The sequence below is a fragment of the Thermobia domestica genome, chromosome 18, assembly GCF_964235325.1.
Source record: "Thermobia domestica chromosome 18, izTheDome1.hap1.1, whole genome shotgun sequence".
Lineage (NCBI taxonomy): Eukaryota > Metazoa > Arthropoda > Insecta > Zygentoma > Lepismatidae > Thermobia > Thermobia domestica.
In genome coordinates, this window is record NC_137471.1 from 166,977,209 (window position 1) to 167,000,116 (window position 22,908).

The 22,908-nt window shown below is 36.3% G+C and overlaps 1 protein-coding gene across 1 annotated transcript in view; it reads left to right on the forward strand.

Annotated features, from left to right (window-relative positions):
- Positions 1–22,908, forward strand: part of Galphaf (G protein alpha subunit f) — a 64,446-nt gene that overhangs the window by 35,851 nt on the left and 5,687 nt on the right. The window contains exons 6-9 of the mRNA XM_081746699.1: positions 1,776–1,922; positions 6,772–6,902; positions 10,933–11,060; positions 14,295–14,353. Of these exons, the coding sequence (XP_081602825.1) occupies positions 1,776–1,922; positions 6,772–6,902; positions 10,933–11,060; positions 14,295–14,353 (465 nt within the window). The remainder of the gene's footprint in view (positions 1–1,775; positions 1,923–6,771; positions 6,903–10,932; positions 11,061–14,294; positions 14,354–22,908) is intronic.

Genomic DNA, 22,908 nt, shown 5'->3' on the forward strand with positions numbered 1-22,908 from the left:
TTCGACTAGTAGATGCTATTATTTTATAATTATTTGTTTTACTAGCGCCTCTGGTAGAATAAGAGAAAGCTTGTAGCGCTTCCGAAACCTTTGACTCTATGCTAAAGCGAAAAACACATTGGCGAAGCGTTCTGCGTTTCTGAGGCCCAGACTATTCTTCCGTGTTTCTATGGTGTATTTCAATTAGCACATTGTTCTGAATTAAATTTACTACTTTAAATTTATTTTGAGCTGCGTGGGATGGTCGGTAACGCCTCTACCTATCAACCACTCGGTCCAGGTTCGATCTCCGATACAGGCGGAAAATATTTCTCATTTCATTCTTGATATAGATGTTTAGCGATTCTCTGAAAATGGTACTTGTGGAATAAAGGTGACCAGAGTGTATGCTGAATGTATCGCTGAATTTCCTGTCTGTACAGAATTTCAATAAATATGAAGCCATACCTGTGCTGAATGAAAAGGAGTACATTTAATTTTTATAAAAGAAATTTTGACTCTTGTGTTGACAAAAACAGTTGATGAGACCCATTTCTCAGAGCCTTTCCACAGTTTGTACGAGAAGTCAGGCAACATAGACTTTAATCCTCTCTTAATATCTTTTGAAGCAAGAAGAATAGATGTGTGATTTTTTTTTGTAACGAAATTTAAAACAATCCATAACGTTGAATTTTAGTTATTGTTCAAATAACCGAAAGTGTAATTCAAAAAAGTTTCAAATTGCTGGTAATCAATCGCGAAGAATAGAAGAAAGAATTAATCGCAATGATTCTTGGTGTAAATGTTTAGTACACTGAGAAAAATCTGTGATTCGGACAACGGTATATTGTACGAATATACAGAATCCGTATGTTTACAACGGAAATCTGTACAGAGCATACATTATCCATATGATACATACGCACTGCCCTTTCTCCTACTTAGATGCTACATCATGTCGTTACAGGAGGTGACATCTAACATTCTTCCGTATATTACATACGTATACACAGTGCCGTATTTAAGGAGGGGGCTTTTGGGCTTAAGCCCCCCGAAATTTTATTTACTCTTTTAAAATATTATGAAATGTCTTGAAGAATTTTCACACTTCCAGAATAAAGTTAGCAAAGTCCCTCCCGAAACAAAATCGTAAATACGCCACTGCGTATACGTATTGCTGCACAAGAGTGATGTGTAATCACAAAGTAATTTAGCTTAGTTCTAGGAATCAGTCACCAAACTCTAAAGGAGAAAGACCTTGTCAAAGTATTTTCTATATGTGGAAGAAACAGAGATCAGTATGCGAATTAGTAATGTGTAGCATCAAAAAAAAAAAAAAAAGTATATTTGCATTATACACTTTCTCACATTTACAGCGTACATTCTTTGTAACAGTAAATAATTTACCCTTAACTGAAAAAGTTTTATCTACACTCTTAAATACGGCATTTTTTTTTTAAAAAAAAAGAAAGAAATTAAAGGGTTCACCTAATTCTATTCAACTAGAATATTCCAGGAATTTGTGCTTAAATTTGAAAATAATGGTTGCTATACACTTTATTTAAAAAATAAAAAAGAGACTTCGAGTAAAAAAAAGTAGTTCGAAAACCCGAATGACCCTCTATTATATCTAAGGAAATCCTTTAACCAAACCAATTTTAAAACTGATGCTTTCGTAATACCAAAGAACAGAACGTAAAAACCTGGTGGCATACTGTACTAGAGAGAGTAATTTCCTTCTCTTTTTCCCATAGTAATTCCTTCGCTAAACGTAATACAATGAAAAACTGTTTCAGGACATTCTCCGATGTCGAAGAACCACAACTAGTATACAGAAGATCGAATTCACAGTTGAAATTCCGAAGAAATTCGGCGGAGGCAAAAAACCGTTTTGGATGTTTGATGTAGGTGGTCAGAGAGGAGAGAGAAGAAAGTGGATTCAGGTAAAAAGCAATTTCAGCTATTATTTATTTCTTTGTGAATTTTCCAATTTTATTATACTTCCTAAATTAGATTTGCAGGTAATAAAAACAGATGTAAATTTTAAAAAAATAATCACACACGTAGACAGGGGGTGCCAATATGATCTTTTCCGAGGGAGGGGACGACAAGTTCCAAGAAGGTAGAAAGGACACTTCTAAGGAGTGGCAAACAGCCAATTCTAAGACCAAGTTTCCACTTTACATGAATCTTGTAGCTGTCATAATAAAAGACCTTGCTACCCGATCTTTCTATCTGCTGTTTAGATTTTACAACTTCTTGTAAGCAAGAAAGGTATCACCACCCATGCAGCACTGCAGTCTAGTGAACAAACAGTTAACCTCCTCATTAAAAACGTGTATTTTGGCGCACTCCCCCTCCCTGTCCAAAAGAATCTGTTGTTTCGGAAGCGGCGAAACTGTTTTTTTCTTTATGTCAACGGCAGGGCGATAGCAGGTAGCAAGCAAGACGTCCCAGAAAGTTGGACACTGTTCGACTCGTTGCAAGATGGAAAAAATGTTCTATGACCCTTTCAAGACTGTGTGTTCACGGTGAAATATGGTAGGATTTCAAGATTTTTTTTATGACAGCTACAAGATTCATGTAAAATGGAAACGTAAGGGAACAAAACACCGATTCCATGGGGACAGAAGACCGACACGCCAGTACTCACATACTTTGATGCGCGTGTGCACATAATACAGTATATCATATAGAGTAAAAAAAACAATTAGACCCACACATGTCTTTGTTACTTACAGTAAATAAGCTATAGTCCTATAGTATTTAATATAAATGTTCTAAGCATTATACAGGGTTTTTCAAAAATGTCACAATATTTTGGGAACAGATTACTCACATAAAAAAAGTTCATATGGAACTGTTCTCGAAAGTGGATAGTTTTGGGGTTATAGGGTGCTGAAAACGTGAAATGAGTGAATTTTAAAAGTCCATAGCTCCACTACTATGGGACTCATCGTAGTCGGGTGAAGACATCACTAAGGAACTAGCATATGAACTATCCAAGTATCCATGTTTAAGAATGCTTCAGTACTCGCACACCAATTTTTAGAGAGGTAGGTGGACAGTGATCAAGTACTCGCAAACAGCCTCTGTAAAAATGATTGTGCAAGTACCGGAGGTTCTGAAAGATGGATGTTTGGATGGTTCACATACTATACATTGTTCGGCGTAAGCTCTAAACTGCGATAAACAAAGCCACGTGAAACTAAAATTCACTGATTTGCTGTTGTCCTACCGACGCTTGTACTCCTCCGCAAAATAGTTCATGTGATTGCATTATTACTTTTACTATGAAGCTTCATATAAAACTGCTATATTATTATAAATGACAAAAATATAATATGGATTATCTAATAATACTGCCATCGAATGTGGCTAATGAAACAATAGAAATAAACACTAAGCATGCGCAGTAATTATGGCGCCAATTCAACTGTGGACGGGTGTTCTGCTCTTAAAGTCTAAAAGATGACTGGCATGAATTCCGGTTCCGCGACTGTTGTGATGAAACACCAACAAGACAAACCTTTACTCACTAAGCAACAATTGTTTACGAGCGAAATTCAAATACTTTATTTTTTTTTAATCTTTCGAGTTTCTTTTCTGCTGCTGCTGTATCTGGACAACACGAGACAGTATTGTCAAAATACTCGTCTATAATTTGCTCCTCCCCGTGGGGAGTGGGAGTGATACATCACTAGCCAATCCTATTTGTGACAAGCGGAAGGATACAAATATTTTGTTTATCGGAGTTTAGAGCTTACGCTGAACAATGTATAGTTCCTCAGTGATGTCTTGACCCGACTACGATCGGTCTTATAGTAGTGGAACTATGCACCTTAAAATTTATTTTATTCAAGTTTTTGGCATCCTATAACTAGGAAACGATGCATTTCCGACCACATGTCCATATGAACTTTTTTTCTTATTTTGATGTAAGGATTCTATTCTCAAAATATTGTGACAATTTTTTATAACACATTGTATAGTGTGTGAGAGCAAATTAGTGTTTTGACATGGATTTCCAATGATCGAATACCCTTCCAAAAACCAATGAGGGTAACTTCCCCCTTTGCCCCCATTCCACGGTACCAGCACGTAGAATATACTGTACTTCTGTCCATAATGGAGTGTTAAACTTCCACACTCGCCACATAAGTAGAGGAAGTGTTAACTTATAGATCGGTGATGTGCATCGATCCGTTCTTCTCTCAACAGCTCAGAGTAAAAAGTGTTAAGAGATATCGAGAAATAGTTTTCTGGTGTGAATTCAGCGTTCAAGACCTAAAAATATTATATTTCCATCATTGCTCCTCTATACAAAGTGTAAGTGGTCGAAAACTATTATTTTCGGTCTCAGCGTTAATCGCCATTGAGCAAAATCACTAACAGATTGAGAGAACCGATTTTTTTTAATATTTATTCACCGTCTCAAGAATAGATCCATTCTCCACCTCTTATGGTTCATTGAATCTGTAAATAGTTGAAATTTAGCCCGACTTTCAGTTTGAATGTTGATCCTCTATACAACAAAACGGTAAAAAATATCGAAATGAAATGAAGCGAAATTTTTAATTTTTATGTCCCACGGTCATGCCGGATAGGCTAAAGGAGACACTGATGACGAGAAATTAATGCAATGGTGGAATAAATAAAGCGGAAGGAAACGGAAGAAACCGCAAGAAAACCCACGCATACAGTGTTTGTCCACCATAAAGTCCACTTGGCACGACCTGGCATTGAAGCAAGACTCGGCGTACCAGAGGTGAAAGCTCTACCACTGAGGCGCCGCGGCCCCCAAGATATATACGAGAAACGGGTTTTTGGTATCAATTTAGTGTTCTTAAAAGAGTTTCATCTCCATTGGTACGGCTCTATATCAAACGGAAGTGAACGTTATATGTCATTTCCGGATTCAATACTATCGCCAAATAGCCAAAAAGTTAAAATATAGCATTTATATATATATATATATATATATATATATATATATATATATATGAATTAAGTGTCCCAGAAATACGTTAAATGTATTCTCTAATCCATTTGTTGTAACGGGAAGTAGCAGAAAAATACCACTTCCGGCTTACAACATTAATAGCCACAGAAGAACAGTTAAGAGAAGGTGAAAAACGGCTTTACAGTTCCAAACTATGCTATGGAAAAGTATGGAAAGTCTTGTAGTATCCGTCCGTCCATCCGTCTGTCAACAGGTGAGCAAAAACAGTAAGGTGAGAACTAGTTTTCCGGAATCGATTCATCCTGACCTTGTTTCCTCTATTGAAAAAAGTAGGTGTATCTATACAATTTTCGATTCCAATACTGACCGCCATAAGGAGAGAACGGTCATAGATACCAATCATCTTTTTTTATGTGGATTTAGAAGATGATTGGTAGTATGAAATAATCTTTTTTTATGTGGATTGAGTACTACAAGAACAAGTATCATCTCTGACTTTCTCCATTACAACCGAAAATGGTAAGAATCCACAACCAGTTCTGGCTCTCACATTAATTCCCAAAGGGCGAAAATGGTAACAGAAAGTGACAAATAATTTTTAAATATGGAATTGGCATCTCAAGAATAGATTTATTTCTTCTTAGTTCTTATTCTTCCACTGAAACCAGAAGTAGTATAAACCAGTGGTTCTCAACCTTTTTTTTACAGACGACACAGTCTACTGAACATCCAGGACACATTTGTTTGGTATTTTTATTATAATAATAATAATAATAATAATAATAATAATAATAATAATAATAATAATAATAATAATAATAATAATAATAATAATAATAATAATAGTGAAACCAATTAGTTTTTATAATGACTATATAACATTGAGCATTATTCTACTGCTGGAAGTGGTGACTAGTACACTCTGTCTCGATTTTAACTAATTATTATTATTATTATTATTAAATTCTTCATGATTTTTAAATTCTAAAATTTCGCGATTCACTTTAAGGGACTGCTTGACACACCACTATGTCGCGACACATCGGTTGAGAACCACTGGTATAAACTAGTACAACTTCTGGTTTAAATATTGATTCCTATATAATAATATCAAAATTGTTAGAAGCGTTTTTGTTATGAATTCAACGTCCGAAGAATATACCCTCTCTAATGCATCAGGAACATGGGCACTCGAAGAAAATTTTTCTAGGGGGCTCATCTCTGTGGTTGCAATATACTTTGGTATTTTTTTGTTTGTATTTAAATAATCTTAAGAAATTTAATACATTTTCGTGTGCCAGGAGGGGCTCATGCCCTACCCTTCGGGTGCCCATGATCTGAAAGTAACAGATCTACTATTACTGGATCCAGTATTCAAGTCACATACAGTAGTTTGCAATTTTACTGTGGTTTCATCTCGCTTGTTTAAGATATAGACCTGTCCGTTTTCACAATAACAACTTCGCAGCACTGTGAATCTACTGTCTCCATCAACCATGTTGAGAATACAAAACCACACTGGAAGTACATTATGAAAAACCATATCGAAAGTATAATTTTGAATTGCAAAACAAACATTACTTGGAAGTGTAATATAAAACCAGTTGAAACAGGCACAGAAAACCTGTGTAACGTGTCTATTTTGCCTGCACGACAGGCAATTTTATCAAGTTTTGAAAAATAAACAAAAACAAAGATGTTTAGTAATTTATTCGTCCTGATGTCAAATTGTAATGCTATCTTATGTACAATTACGCTGTCAAATTGTTTTTCTTTTTCAATAAATTTCTGTTGTTCACTTAGAAATACTGAATAATGTTTTTTTTCAGGTATTTGAAGGAATACATGCGATTGTGTTTCTAGTAGCGTCCAGTAGTTTCGACCAAACTCTTCGAGAAGACACATCTATAAATCGTTTAAGAGAAGCTATTAAGCTTTTCGAAAATGTATGGAGAAGCAGGTAATAGATTATTTTATTAAGTTTACTCTATTATTTACATTGTTACTGTAGTATAATAAGCAATTCTGTAATGAAGTTAACAACATAAATGATTTATAGATTTAGGTTCGTTGCTATGTTTAGAGGTTAGCGTATCTTTCAACACTCATGCTATATGAGACATAGACCTACAGTTTAAAGTGATATCTGAACTGCTCTATGCGTTCAAATTTCTAAGCTCTTCTACCGAGAATCGAAAAATCTTTGAGTTTTACGTCCAACGGTTATGCCGGTTAGGCTAAAGGAGACGGTGAGTAATGAGTAATGAATGAAATGGTGGAATGAAGAAAGTGGGAGGAAACGGGAGAACCCCGAGAAAACCCAAGCACACGATGTTTGTCCACCACAAAGTTCACTTGGTTGGGGCTGGGATCGAACCCGGGACCCCAAGCACCAGAGGTGAACGCTCTACCACTGAGCCACCGCGACCCCGCCACCGAGAATCGAACTCGGGACTTCGTAATCCAAAGGCTGTCTTCTTCTTTTAAGAAAAACCGCTCAAACCGGACATGTATGTCTATGATGATATATTTAATCTCTTTTGTGCCTAATCTGATATGACACGGACACGAACAGAGAACTCGAAGAACACTTGAGAGTTCGCCTGTGCTCTGCAGAGCTACTCGAAATTCCCCCTGGTTTTTGCCTCAGCCTAACGCCTCAGGTTGCTAGACTACACCACACTGACTGCCCATTAAACCTACGGGCAGAGCAAGGGTGCTAACCCTATGGGGGCGGGCCCTCCTAATGCTCATGTGGGCCCCATATATTTTTATGAATGTGTAATTTTTATATGTATTTTTTATGAATATACAATATTTGGCACAATTTGAATTCAATTTCTCTTAAAATCCTCATTATGCTTTCTTAGACCCTTGTCTGCAACCAAACACACATCTGAATACCCCCCGAAGTTATACAGAAATCAGGGCCCTTGGGGCAGAGCACTTCCACATTTTAAAATTAGCAAATTCAACTGTATTTATTGGCTTAAGATGAGGTTAAGTTAATCTATGTAAGATAAATCCATGCGTCTAGGTTTAGTTATTTAAGAAAGATAATATTTAACATACGTACCGTACGAAGTGACCAAAAAAGTTCCTACAGTTCGTGATCGTCAGAAACAGAACACACACAGCTCATGGTACTCAGGTCTCGAAGTCATCTCTATCAGCATCCAGCACCCTTTGCTAACGTCCCTGCAGCTGCGCAATGCTCTGGCGATGAAATTCGGGGAAATCTTGAATGCAACAAAGTCCGGATTACATGCTGCAGATCTGACACATTATCGAAGGATTTTCAATGAAAATGTTTGTCCAGGTAATGAAGCAGATGGTAATTTGATGGTGCTGGGTCCGATAAATCTTGTGGCTGAGACAGTGTCTCAAAGCCAAGTAACTGAATGGTACTCCTGGTCGTCCTTGCTACGTGTCATCTCGCACTATTGTGGAAGAAAAGCACACCCTTGAGATTAACCAACTCTGCCTCCTTCTGCTGCAATGCATGTTACATCTGTTGCAAGTGTTGTAAGTATACTGTACGTCCACAGTGATGGTGCGGCCTGGTGGTAGGAGCTCTTAATACATTAATTGGCGATTGGTTCACAGAGTATGACCTTATATAGGCGTAGACGTGTGAGGCACAGGGTGACATGGTGACCACTTAGGAGTGTCATACTGAACGGTCTTGACACTTTTCGTCTCTCGTAAACACTTGATCAGACATAAGTGTGTTGTGGTGCCGAGACAGCAACGACAAACAGACTGTTAGTCATTGTTTCTTCTTGGCTGCTGACAACGTGTGGGGTCGATTTCCTCATGTGGTGCAGGAAAAATTTGAGTATGTTGTTGTAAACCGTGAGGCGTCCGTTACGTTCACCACACGTTTGATTCCTGTCCTCCTCCATGGCTACTTTCCTGTCATTGTCATTCAACATCTGAGATCGCCCAGTGTGAGTTCGTCACGAGGCCATAAAGATCCTGACCTGTACTTCTGCAACCAATATCTGGTGGTGCGTTCATTCAAGGACACTTTTCCCAAATCCCTGACGTTATTGAGGCTGCTGACTGGCCCACCTTCCTCTCTGTGAGCACTTCATTGAATGGGACCTCAAAAGTGACAAACACTTTTTAGGTTACCTTGTTACAATAAATTCCGCGCTATTAGAGTAACAAATCGGTTATTTAAATTAAGAAATTATTTACTTGATGTAGATGGGTAAATATTTTCCCATAATAAATACGGTATGTTTTGTAATAGCTCACTTTAAGTAAATTATTTATAGGATACTTAATGATAGAATGTTAACTACCAGATTTCATCATCGTTCAGTCTAAGAGATAGTTTTCAGATCTTTTGATAAATATTCAGTTTGTTAACTGACAGATAAAACTATCAAAGATTTATGTTCGAAGTTATTACGCTATGTATTACAACCAGACCATGACAGAATATACAGCGAACCCTTGTACCCTATTTGCTTATTAGGAATTTGAAAAAAAATCGTAAAACTGATCCTAAATATCAATGTTAGTCTCTCCTATTTCGCAAAGAAATTCTCCTCTGATTTTAAAGCAAATTTTTATTAAAATTATTTTGCGAAAATTTCCAAACCCTAAATATGATGGCCCCTAACTCGAACGTTTGAACATCATAATATTACACATCTTTGTATAAGAGGTCAAGATCTACCACTATGCCAAGTTTGACTCCTTTCGAATGCGATTCCGCTATCGAATCCGGAATTTGATGCTCCATAACTCGGAAACCAAACTTAACATTCCATGAACAGAACATTCCATATGTGTACTAAACTTATCAAGCTCTACCATCGTGCCAAGTTTGGTCAAGATTGGATGAGTTTTATTAATTTTGAAAAGTCGAAACTCCAAATCTAATGACCGATGACTCTCGTTTAATAGAATTCCGATTAACCGAAACTCTGGGTTAACCGACACATTTAAAGAAAGGCTTTACTCGTGAATGTCTTTTATCGAAAAACACCAACAGTGAGTAGTGTTCGTTTAGTCTAACAGTAAAAGATATTTATCAAAGAAAAGTCCATTGTTGTGATTATTATCTGTACTCACCCAGTCGCCCAACTTCATCTACGCTGAAAATATTGCAGTATCACCTCATATTAGCAAACAAAACCACGTACGTCGGCACAAGCACTAGCAAGCAGCCGACGGTTGTCGTCACCGATGGAGCCCGATGAGATACGATACGCTTTTGACCCGTCCACAGGCTACACCTCTGAAGACTGGCTAGATAAACGGACATCTCGAGGCAGAAGATATCACTTGTGAACTGGTCATCTTCTACCTATCCTTCAGTTGCAACGGGCAAGAGATACTTATCTCCAAGCTGCAACGGGCGAGAGAAACTTCTCTAACTCTATCCCTGAGCTGCAACGAGCAAGAAGAATTCTCGCCCATCTCCAAGCTGTAACGGGCAGGACATCTTACCCTATCTCTGAGCTGTAACGGGCAGGAGATTTTACCCTATCTCTGAGCTGCAAAGGGCAAGAGATTTTTTTTAACCAGCTGCAACGGGCAAGAAGTTTCTTTAACCCAGCTGCATTTGGGAGGACCATTTTAACCAACAAACCTCAAAACCTCTGAGCTGCAACGGGCAGGAGTTCGAATAATAAAGAAGAGAACTTTTAGACATCTAGTTACTTGTAATTTTGTGTACAAACTGTATAAACATGTTTTGTAATTTTAAAAAATGAGGGAAAACTCTTCTGCTGTTACTCAACCGAATATTATAATATACAAAATATATCAAATATACAGTACTGTATATTTAAAAAAAAAACTGTACTCCGCTTTAACCGAAATTTCATACAACCGAAACACCATCAGTCTCACCAAATTCGGTTAAACGAGACTACTGTATCTAAATTACTAGATATAAGTGGAGAATATTTCCATAACGAAATCATAAATTTTTCGTTTAATTTTTCTTCTAAATTCTGTTTCCTTTCCAGGTTTCTGAAGGAATCGGGTGTGATCATATTTTTTAATAAACAGGACATTCTGGAAGCGAAGATTAGACAAGGCAGAAGATTAGGAGATTATTTCCCAGAATATCACTCCTACAAACTTAAACCAGAAGGTACATTTTACTATCATTAGGATATGTCTGGTCGTTTATTCGAATTGATTACTTGTGGTTTATTTTCTATACTTTTATATATATATATATATATATATATATATATATATATATATATATATATATATATATATATATATATATATATATATATATATATATATATATATATATATATATACTCTTTAGTTTTCTAACCTACATTTATTATTGAAACTTCTTTGGGTTGTTAAGAACTCAGTTAAAATGGAGACTAATGTCACTCTGTGTTAAAATTGATCGATTTAAACTGTCAACATTTAATTTATATGTTACAACATCTATTCGCGTTTTACTGCATATAAAATTGTATAAAAAATATGCTTTCATATTGTTGGGAATTAGGATACATGGCTACGGACACGTATTGTTACGGAATAATGTATACTCATGTCTGTCTTCTTGTAACAATATAATTTGATAATGATTTTGCAGGGTACTTTTAATACTGATACTATGTGTATAATCGGGAAATATATATTTGTGGTAAATTTCATACAAAAAGAATTATAAATACGAAAATTAAAATGAGTAAAACAAAATGTTAAATGCAAAAGAAAGTTTTATTTTCGTCTTATTGGTGTTATTTACTGCTCTTTTGACATGAAATTTGCCACATACATGTCTTTGCCGATTATACACATCCTAACATTGTAAGAAATATCGGGCGAGTTCGTTATCAAATTATATTCCTACAACAACATATTTATAGACATACGACAATAATTTTGGACATGAGTGTACATACCTATATATTGAATATACGTTGCTAGGTTAGATTCTGTGCAAACAAATCATATTGGATTGCTATCGGATCAAGATAGATTAGGACTCAAGAAATCTCTTAGGTTCTCTCGTGTAGTGGAATCTCTTTCTCTCATTATGTTAATACGATTATGTGAGGATTAGTTGGATAACAATTAGTAACAGAATCTCTATTGTAGAATATGGAAGTACAGAGTAGTAAATATCTCTTGAGTAAATAGTGTGGTTATATGTATTTGGTTTGTACAGATGTTTAAGCCTAAGTCAGAGCGACGGAACGTACTCTATTGAATATTGTGGTACTCAGTTCTGAATATAAGTCAAGAATAATTTGTAGCACAGTTATAGTTTATACCTTCCGCTCAAAAACTTAATATTGGCATAGGCTTAGTGCAACTCTTAGGGAAAAGTTTTACACATACTTTTGTCGCATTCATTATTAAGCAATTAACAGATTAGAACAATTATAAAGCAGAATAGAATTAGTGCTTTATCTTAATAATAATAATAATAATAATAATAATAATAATAATAATAATAATAATAATAATAATAATACATATTATACATCTCGTAAGCTTTCCTGAATAATATTTTCATCTTGACGTAGCAATCTCCTCTTACAATGCCATGCATCAATTGTAGCCTCTTTTCATTCATGTGTTGTCTTTGAGCTTAGTATTCACGGAACGCCGAAAAGCGCCTGATCGTCTTCTGATTTCTGGACTCAACTTACAGCAACATTTATCACTCACGATGGCGATGTTTTCGGTAGAACAACTAACACGAGAACACCCCGACTAACACGAGTGTTTAATATCCGCAACCGAATCTGTTTCCGTAATTTTAGCAGTCAGTCTAATCACAGTCGACTTATTCAGTGCATTACGTTGACCAAACATTCCACGGAGTTTCAGAACAATATTCACCTCATTTATAATAAGTGTTCACTATGACCAGTGTTGCCAACAAGTTGATACAAAAAGTCGCTAAATTGGAGATGAAATGACTCCAATTTTGGGTGAAAAGTCGCTAAAAAAATTTCGTGGAATTTTGCTTCTTTCGTACATATATATATATATATATATATATATATATATATATATATATATATATATATATATATATATATATATATATATATATATATATATATGTGTGTGTGTGTGTGTGTGTATGTATGTATGTGTGTATAAGATACGTGATCAATTCAAGCCATAGTACTGTCTACGCTACAAGAACGTATATGAAAGACTCAAAGACTCATAAGACTCATATATAACTAACTATAATTTCACTTTTATATATTTTTAACTTTATGATCAATTTTGCTTCAACAAAATCAAAAATGAATTTAGAAAAACGAGCAAAATTAAAGCTCTAGAAAAAAATCTCTAAACGGAAGCTCTGTAAACTAAAGGACATTAAAAGCTGGAGTTCGTCCCCGTTAGAAAGTAAGAGATGATAACAGCAATCAAAGCGGGAATATAGAGATAAATGTTTCCCAGCTCCTCAACATCTGCACTGATTCAAATAAGCAAAAGAAAAACAAACATAATCTGAACTGATTCGAGTTAATAGTACTTATTTTAGGACAAGTTGTTCGCAGCGCAAAACTCGTTAGATTTGTAAGTCGCTAAATCGTCTTTCCAAAATCACCAAAAAAGTCGCTAATCGGAAAAATTATTTTTTGGCGCTATCCTGGAAGGCGAGTCCCCTAGATTTAGCGACTTTTCCCCCAAATTGGCAATACTGACTATGACAACACCCCGTTCCGTCGTGAAGCGCTGCATTCCTACCCTTACAGAAAACAGATGGCGATCATACGCTATTCGGCGTTCCCTGACTACTAACCACAAAGACAACACATGAAAATCGTGTAACGCTCAGTGCTGCCAACTTACTAGAACAGAAATGGCGAGCATTTCAAAAGTTGCGTTTTTTATGAGACACCCTTTAATTACTTATATTTATTTAGTGAAGTGATGCATTGTGAGTAGGCTTCTAGACTCCTATTTTTATGTGAAAGTTTAGGTAAACCATAGTTTTCTCTTTTTCAAAAATCCAACACTCTTTTAGGAGGATTTTTTGTTTGTTTCGGTTATTATAGAACTGGTAACTGAAAAGCTGTTTTTCTGCACTCTGCGCCGTCCAGTAAATCACAAAATGGGCGTAAACGATATTTACATTATGTATGTCCATTTTCAAATAATTGTAATTTTAATTCGATAACTAGAAGGTTTAAACACTATTTACCTAAAACTTAGTCCTAAGAGCTAGAGTAGATTTGTATTATGCATCACGTGGCTGATGACGTCACTTGAAAGATGATTTGCCCATAAAATTAGTTAAGGTTTCCCTAAACAATTTGTTGACTGTTATCATGTTGAAATATTATCAATTAAATACTCATTTTGTTTTTATTTCCAGATGGAGCTGTGAAGGACGAATATACAAAATCAAAATGCTTTATTCGAGATTTGTTTATTGTAAGTATTCGTTGGATTGTTTTTTTTTTTTTTTTTTTTTTTAAACATGTCTGTATTAATTAGTGGTATAATTTCTCCATTAGGTTTAGTCTTCCAAACTATTCCACGTAGCACGCGAACGTCCACAGGACGTCCGAGACTGATCCCATAATGACAACGGGACATCCCGGATCATCGGAATTGGTTCCCGGGACATCCATAGGACCTCCACAGGATATCCATATGTTCGCTAATATTCCGAAAAAACGGAATATTCAACGGGAGCTCAAAGGGATGTCCACTGGTAAATCATGGGATAATGTGGTCCTAGGTATGTCCGGCGTGGGATTTCCCTGAGATCTCCTGTCCCATCCGGGACATCCTATGTGGAAATCCTTTAGGACGCCCATGGGATGTCCACTTATTGTCCAAATAATCCCGAGAACTATATGATATAATTGGCATAAAGTGGGACTCCTAGGGACGTCGTGTGCTATGTGGGATGCTAAAAGTAACAAGTCTTCCCTCTGTTGGCAATGCCAGAGCAGAAACAGTAACAGATTGAGACAAACCGTTTATTGATATGGATTCTCTGTTGTCAAAATAGGTTCCATCTGCTCCTTTAACCGTTTGTTCAAACCGGAAATGGTAGAAATCAACCATTTCCGGTTTCAAAGTTGATCACTATAGACTAAAACCGTAAAAAATAGTGAGACAGCTATTTGAATAAATTCAGCTTCCCAAAAAATAAGTTCCATTTTTAGCTTTATCTATCTACTAAAACCGAAAGTGGTAGAAATGTATTACATCTTTAGATTTCAATATTAATCTCGTTATAGCAAAAGCGTTCAGATCTGGTAAGAGACGGAATTTTGATATGCATTTGCTGTCTGGAAAATAAGTTTCGTCTCAACTCTTACAGTTCTATTCAAACCGGAAGTGTTACAAATATACGATTTCCGGTTTCAACTAGTGATGTCAACCGGCTCAGCTCGAGCTCCGGTTCGGTTCAACTGAGCCGGCTCGGTTGGGGTGAACCATCGGCTCGGCTCGGTTCGGCCCAATTGAGCCGAGGTCTCGAGCCGGCTCGGTTGGGTGAGCTGTTGGCTCGGCTCACTTCTGAGCTCGGCTCGGTAGTGACTCAGCCGTGAGCCGAGCCGTTAACAACACTAGCTTCAACGCTGACTCCAATAGAGTAAAATAGACAGATTGAAGCAGGGGCGTCATTTGAGGAGGGAGGAATTGTCCACCCACAATATTCGAGAAGTAATTACCTATATTTTAATTAATTGTACACTAATGTTCTATTTTTTTAAAACAAAGAAACGTTAGAATTTTATGTCCATAAGAAGTTCCTCCCCCGAAGCAAAATCTGAAATGACGCCACTGCATAGAAGCTGTGTTTTGATATTTCTTCTCTCAATCGTCTATTCAAACAGAAATTTGAAGAAATCGACCATTTCCTGTAGAACCAATACGGTAAATGATACGTCACTGTCTGCAATTAAAAAGCCTGCCACAGTCTCATAACGTAAAAGGAAACCCGACTGTTTCAAAAAAATATTTCTGATTCAGATATAACAATTCTTGAGTATACCTGGTGAATGTTACAAATATCAAACATTCATCTTCTCTTATTGATTGTTCTACAGAATATCACAAAACTCCACTGGGTAAATAGGTAACGCTGTCTTTCACGTATTGCCTCCAGACCAGGCTTGCCAACCATACAATAATTTATCGTGATGTACGAATGCTATACACGATAATATGCTTGCGATAATAGGTGAATATACAATAATTTTAGAACTTACACTTTTTTTTTTTCAGTTTTTGAATGTGTAAATCGATTGCATTAAATAATTATAACATAGACACACAAACACAATGAGGTTTTTAACATCATTCCCGCTAAACTAAATCAATAATGATTTGAGAATTGGCAAATGGCAACCCTGCATCCATTCTTTAAATTCAATAATGTTTACGAGTGGGATGGAAATATTGTTTTTGTTCAGAGTAGTGTTAAAAAGGATTTTTTTCAAAAATGATGAGGACAGTGATGCTGATTTGGAGATCGAAACTTAAGATTACTAGATAAGTTTATTATATATTATTGGTATTGAAATGAAATCTTTGAGTTTTACGTCCCACGGATATGCCGGTTAGGCTAAAGGAGACGGTGATGATGAGTAATGAATGAAATGGTGGAATGAAGAAAGTGGGAGGAAACGGGAAAACTCCGAGAAAACCCACGCACACGGTGTTTGTCCACCACAAAATTCACTTGGCGGGGGCTGGGATCGAACCTGGGACCTCAAGTACCAGAGGTGAACGCTCTACCACTGAGCCACCGCGGCCCCATTATTCGTATTATTAGTAGTATTGTTTCTTCAGGTATCATATAAAAAACGAATATACTATGATTTTTTCTGTAATATATGACAATTTTAAAGACGAAAATCGATAATTTTGTTGTCTGAGGTTGGCAACTCTGCTGCAGAACACTGCCAGTATCGTCCACAGAGAGCAGTATTAACAGGTCACTCGCGGATTCACGCTGGTCGAGCAATAGCTACTACAACTTCGAAGATAAAAGGAACCTTCGAGTTATAAAAGAAATTTCCAAAGATCAGACATATAACAAATTGATAAATCTCACTGAGCTGTATAAAATTATATGGGTGAGTGCAGAGACAGATTTAGGGGGGGTACACCAGTGCATGTGCACCCCCCTTCGTCGTAAATATACACTATCTAAAATGAAAAGCTAGGAGTGAAAATAGCAACACTTTCCGATTTTTTTTTTCTTTTGTGATTATTTTTCCGTTTGGGGCTTAAGAGAAAGCAGAGCTTTGCAAAAGCAATCGATTTTCTAAAGGTTGAAAGAAAAGGATTCACCAAGCGACACAATAAAACATTTATGAAATAGAGAAAGTAAACAGAAACCAGGAGGAGAGAAGAACATTTTTTCCTTCATATCACTTGCGACCCTCTTTAAAATATACCGCTTGTTCTATGTATCAGCGTTGTCAGGGATAAACAATAGGGTGGGTCGAAAAAAACGATTTCTTCCAAATCGAATTCTAATAGTGCAGAAAAGTTGGACCATCTATCGAAATGTGTAAGTGTAATTTCTTTTTGAAATCGCGTAATATCTTCAGTTCGCGCATCCAGGTTAAAGCTTTACTAAATCGTCAAAAATCGTACCGTCAAATGGGGTTACTTGAGACACTAAAAAAATTCTAAGTGTAACTGTTTATAAACTATACGATCTATACTAAAACTGACATAATCAGATGTACGGTCTGCATACGATATTTAAAAGAAAAACAGAATATTTTAAGTTATACTTCTAGATTTTTTATAGGTGAAAAAAACAAACAAACGCGTGTCTTAAGTTACCCAGCAAGGTGGGGAAACTTGAGACAAGAATCAAAATTGTGTTATTAAGCACGAGAAATCAAACAATGTCGCAAGTTATGCATCCTAAGCGTTATTTGAGACACAGAAGAAAGCAGGAAAAACGTTTTATTGAAAAAACTGCATATACAATGGAAAGAAAAATACAAAAAATACACGCAGATATCTATGGAGCAATCTCAAAAAAAAGTATCTTCCTCTTGAACCATTGGAGGGGAAAATCTTACAGACAATATGTTCCAAATTAACTTCGTTTTCGTCATCAATAACTGGGAAAACAAATTTTGTTATACACTGGATTTTGAAGAGTCAATAACTCTTTCAGGATGCCTACACTTTCTCCTGATAAGAACCCTTTTCCTTCCAGGGTCATCAGAAACATTAGTCTCATCGTAATTCACAATGAGTTGTGGATCCACGTCTCTCACTGTAGCTTCAAGTTCATCGAAATATCTGTCTGAAACTTCTTTATTAAGGGCAGCCCTGGATCTTTTAATGTTTTGGCACAGTCTTTGAGTGAGTTCTTCGGAATGTCGTTCCAAAAATGAGTCAACCCAGTCTTGGCCTGGAAGATTGTTTTTAAAACGTGATTTCACAACTCCTTTGCGGTCAAGATACCCCTTCACAATGAGACGCACATCAAACTTTGTTAAGGGAAACCCCCATTCACCTGCCAATTTGATACATTCGCTGATTGTGTTCTCTTCGTCAGGATTAAAAACACAATGCCGTCCATATTTTCCAGATGCTTACCCTTATACCTGTGATGAAGCGAATGTTTGCTAACTCCGTATTCTGCAACTTGCCTCAATGAAGCACTTCCCTTTAGAGCCGCGAGAGCTTTCTCCATCTGGTCTTCTTAATAGTTCCGATAAGGTCTGCTGCCAGCTTTTCTATATACTTCCGTGGCAATTTGTTAAGAATAGACCTGAAATGCCGCTATTAGTGGAGGTAGTAATAGGATTGTTACATTAAACTTAAAATCAACAAAACTAAATTTTATACATGGAATTATACCTCGTTTTTCTTCTAATTAGTTATTTACTTCCCAATTAAAAACATTCAAGTGTCTCATTTTACCCCATTTTTTTTTGTCTCAAGTTACCCCTCATCAACCCACTTCGGAGAAATTTGATTAAGTATGAAAAAGGCATGGCCACACTGGACAGGTGAATATTTAGTCATCAATTAAACACATTAGGGTAGGCTCTAGTCAAAAACATTTCGAATTTTAACAAACCCCTTACGAAAATAATGGACAGTTAGAAAGACAATCAAAATAGATTCCCCAAAAGCTCATTTACATTTCCATATAAATCTTAATTGTAAAGTAATAACTGGGTAATTATTACTTACACTTTTCTTCAGCACCTTTCAAAAGTAGACCAGCTTCAGAAAATGCTTCAAATCAAAACAATCTAGCCAAGACAGCCATTTGAAAAGAACATATCATTTTGTCTCAAGTTACCCTTAAGTCTCAAGAAACCCCACTTGACGGTACTTTTTCTGGAACACCCTGTATAGAAGCCAGGTTGCTTCTGATAGTTGTAATAGAGCGCTAATTCTCAAGTAGGCATGCAATAATACACAGAGGAACTGAAAATCAACATCGGATAATATCTTCAGTTCTTGCTCTAAGGTCAAAATCTCGTGAAATTGTAAAAAATCGTACTTTTTGGAACACCCTGTATAAAATAGTTTATGTTGTTCTAGTTTTAATATGGCGGTTATATTTTTCCCAACCATGCGGGAATATTTAGAAAAAACAAAATGGAAATTTGATAATATCTTCAGTTCGTGTATTGGAACTTAAAAGTCGAAAATTTCATGAAAGGAATCATTTTCTGTTTCCGATCTGATCGTGCAGCTCTTCGCTCATTTCTGATCTTAGAAATGACCCAGAACTCACCACGAGGAGGTGGCTGCACTTCACCCACACCCTTCCCAACCACCCTACCATTGTAGGAGTTTCAAGTTTATTACTTTTGTATTTCGGGTATAACTTTAAAATCAGACTTCTTACTAAAATCTGGTATTATAGAGCCTGACAAAAGTGTGGTCCGAATAAAACATCTCTGGTTAGGGAACCACACACTTTTGTAGCAGCCTCTGTTACATGTTTAACACATCTTTCTACGGACTGCGTGTGACATGGAAATTTTAGGTAGTCAAACTCTGGTAGTTCTTTTGTCTTTAGAAACGACAAAATATTCGGTGTTGTTACACGGGCCATTATTGGTTGTGATGAAAGTTTACACGTTGACCAATCTATCAATTCGGTATAGTCAGTTGCTTCAAAATTGAGATCAGATGGTAAAAATTTCTTACGCTTTTATCTGATGGTGGTTGATTCCTCGATTTCCACAATCTTCTGGAAGCTAATTCTCTTATGTGTTTCCGTTCATCCATCGACATGGCCAAAATAAGGTTTTCAGGGTGCGCAAAAAAAAAAAAAAAAAAAAAAAAAAACCGTTTCGCTGTAGTACAGGATCGATAATTTCTAGTAAACTTTCCGGAAGATATCGTGATGTCTGAATCCATTTAAACGCATGTTTTGCACCATCTTTTACAGACGAATTTTACAGACGATAGCAAATCAAACTGGTGCATATGTTTTTACAATGTAAGTCGCCAATGTCTTCAGCTCAAATGAAGGATCTTCTGTCGAAATATATAACCTTAAAATACGATACGCTATAGTAAGCCACCTTGAATGACTTATTGGGCCTGGATCCTTTACTGCAAGATCACTTGGACACTCGCCGCTGTTATAGCTCTAACAATATCAAGAAGATATTTTTTTTGTTTGCTCATGTAATTTTCTTTTACGGAGATATCTTCGGTCTCAATATTCTCATAACCAACAACAGGAAGCTGCTCACAGTGTTTCAATTGTTTGAAGATAGTTTCAGAAAATGATTTGGGCCTGAAGTGTCACCATCTAGGCACTCGAAAAGATGTCTGAAAGGTAACTCATTAAAATGTAATAAACAAATGAACAACTAGAGTGGTCTTCCAAGTTTGACCTCAATATTATGAATAATCCCATTTTTCCATCCAGTATTGACCACTGTCCCATCACAGCCGATAGCAACAAAATCATTTATGTCCACGTCTTTGTCACTTAAATAAAAAAGTATACTCTCAGATATATCCTTTGCAGATCCAGTTCTAGGCGTTATATGGCCAATGAACTGATTTCTGAAGAAAAAAAATATACATTTTACAAATGGGGATATGAAACACTGTGGAATTTCTATTTTTCGTGAAGAATGTATTGGATTTCCTTTTTGTGTGCCTGTTGCTACATGCTTGAAGCAAATCACAGCCCTATTAGGGCTATAACAACATAAACTATTTTATACAGGGTGTTCCAAAAAAATACAATTTTTTACAATTTCACGAAATTTTGACCTTAGAGCAAGAACTGAAGATATTATCCGATGTTGATTTTCAGTTCCTCTGTGTATTATTGCATGCCTACTTGAGAATTAGCGCTCTATTACAACTATCAGAAGCAACCTGGCTTCTATACAGGGTGTTCCAAAATAAGTACGATTTTTGACAATTTAGTAAAACTTTAACCTGGATGCGCGAACTGAAGATATTATGCGATTTCAAAAAGAAATTACACTTACACGTTTCGATAGATGGTCCAACTTTTCCGCACTATTAGAATTCGATTTGAAAGAAATCGTTTTTTTTTTCGACCCACCCTAATAAACAATATCGTTGAATGTCACTTTGAAGAGTTTCAGTGTGATTGATTATTTTGGAACTTATTCGTCCACCCCCCTCAAAAAATCCTAGACCCGACCCTGGGTAAGTGTAAAAAATTGATGTACAATAACCATGCAACTTATTAAGCTAAAACTCATTCCGAAGTGTACAGTAATCAAGGTCTTCTTTGTAACACTAGAAACAATACATGATTAATAAGATAGCCCAAAATTACGATTAACTCTAATATTTTAGTTTCTACTTAACTATACTTCTCTTGAAAGATGAGACACACACCAATCGATGGCGAATATAAAGATGAGCTAAATCGTATGCGTGGTTTTCGAGAAAATCAAAGAAAACAAGTTTTCGAGACGTTAAAAAATATATTTCAATGTTATTATTCGGTAAAGTCCTAAATAACGAATCCATGATTGAAGCCCATTACCTTTTTATTATTAAAAATAAAGTTTTACAAAAGTTTTACAAAGTTCTTGTAAGTTTCTAAATGTTTCGAGAGTTCAATAAAGTCCTCGGCACACACAAGTGGCCTCGGAATAAGGATTAAATTGTCTTTAGCTGGTAATGGCCTTAGACAAGTAATGAGAAAAATTCCTTCACTCAATGCAACCTCAGGAGTAGGTGATTAATAGATATCTCCTTTGCTGATAGCAGCCTCGGGGGGTAGTTAAAGGAATTCTTCGTAGCTCGTAGCGGCCTCAGGAGGTGGTTTTAAAGGAATTCTCCACAGCCCATGGTGGCCCCAAGAGCCCATGGTGGCCAGCCCATGGTGGTTAATGGATAAATGATCAGCGATCAGCTGATATTTTCTTCTCTTGAGGTCTTCTTTTATAGACCTCTTCTTGAACGGAGGATCATCAGGAGAAGGTCAGCTTACTTCATAGATTTTCCGATCCCTCTTTGTGTCTTTCTGGTGCTGTCCTTCCGTTGTCTCCAATTGTTTATGTTTGAACATAATAACTAACATGTGTTCGCAGTGAAAAGCACTTGCTCGTAGTAAAAACACGTGGATGTTGTGTGTGAGGATGTGGAAGCTTACAATATGATTTATTTCCAGTCGTTCATTGCTTTAACTCCAGAAAAATATACAGTAACGTAAGTAGCAAATTATATGTATTGTCGTTCAATGTTGCTAACACTGACACGCAGTGGCGTATTTAGGGGGATGGCTATCGGACTCAAGCCCCCCTCTCCGAAATAAATGTTGCTATATGCACAACTTCATTAAAATTTGTCGGCATCCAAAAGGAAAAATATAAGTGCTTATTCACATGTTGTGCATAGCTCCCCTCCCGAAACAAAATCCTAAGTACGCCACTGCTGATACGTATACTTTTAACAATGACTCGGGCTACGAACTTAATTCGTTCTTTGATGTTGTACGCGAACCGAAACAATTTCAATATTAATCC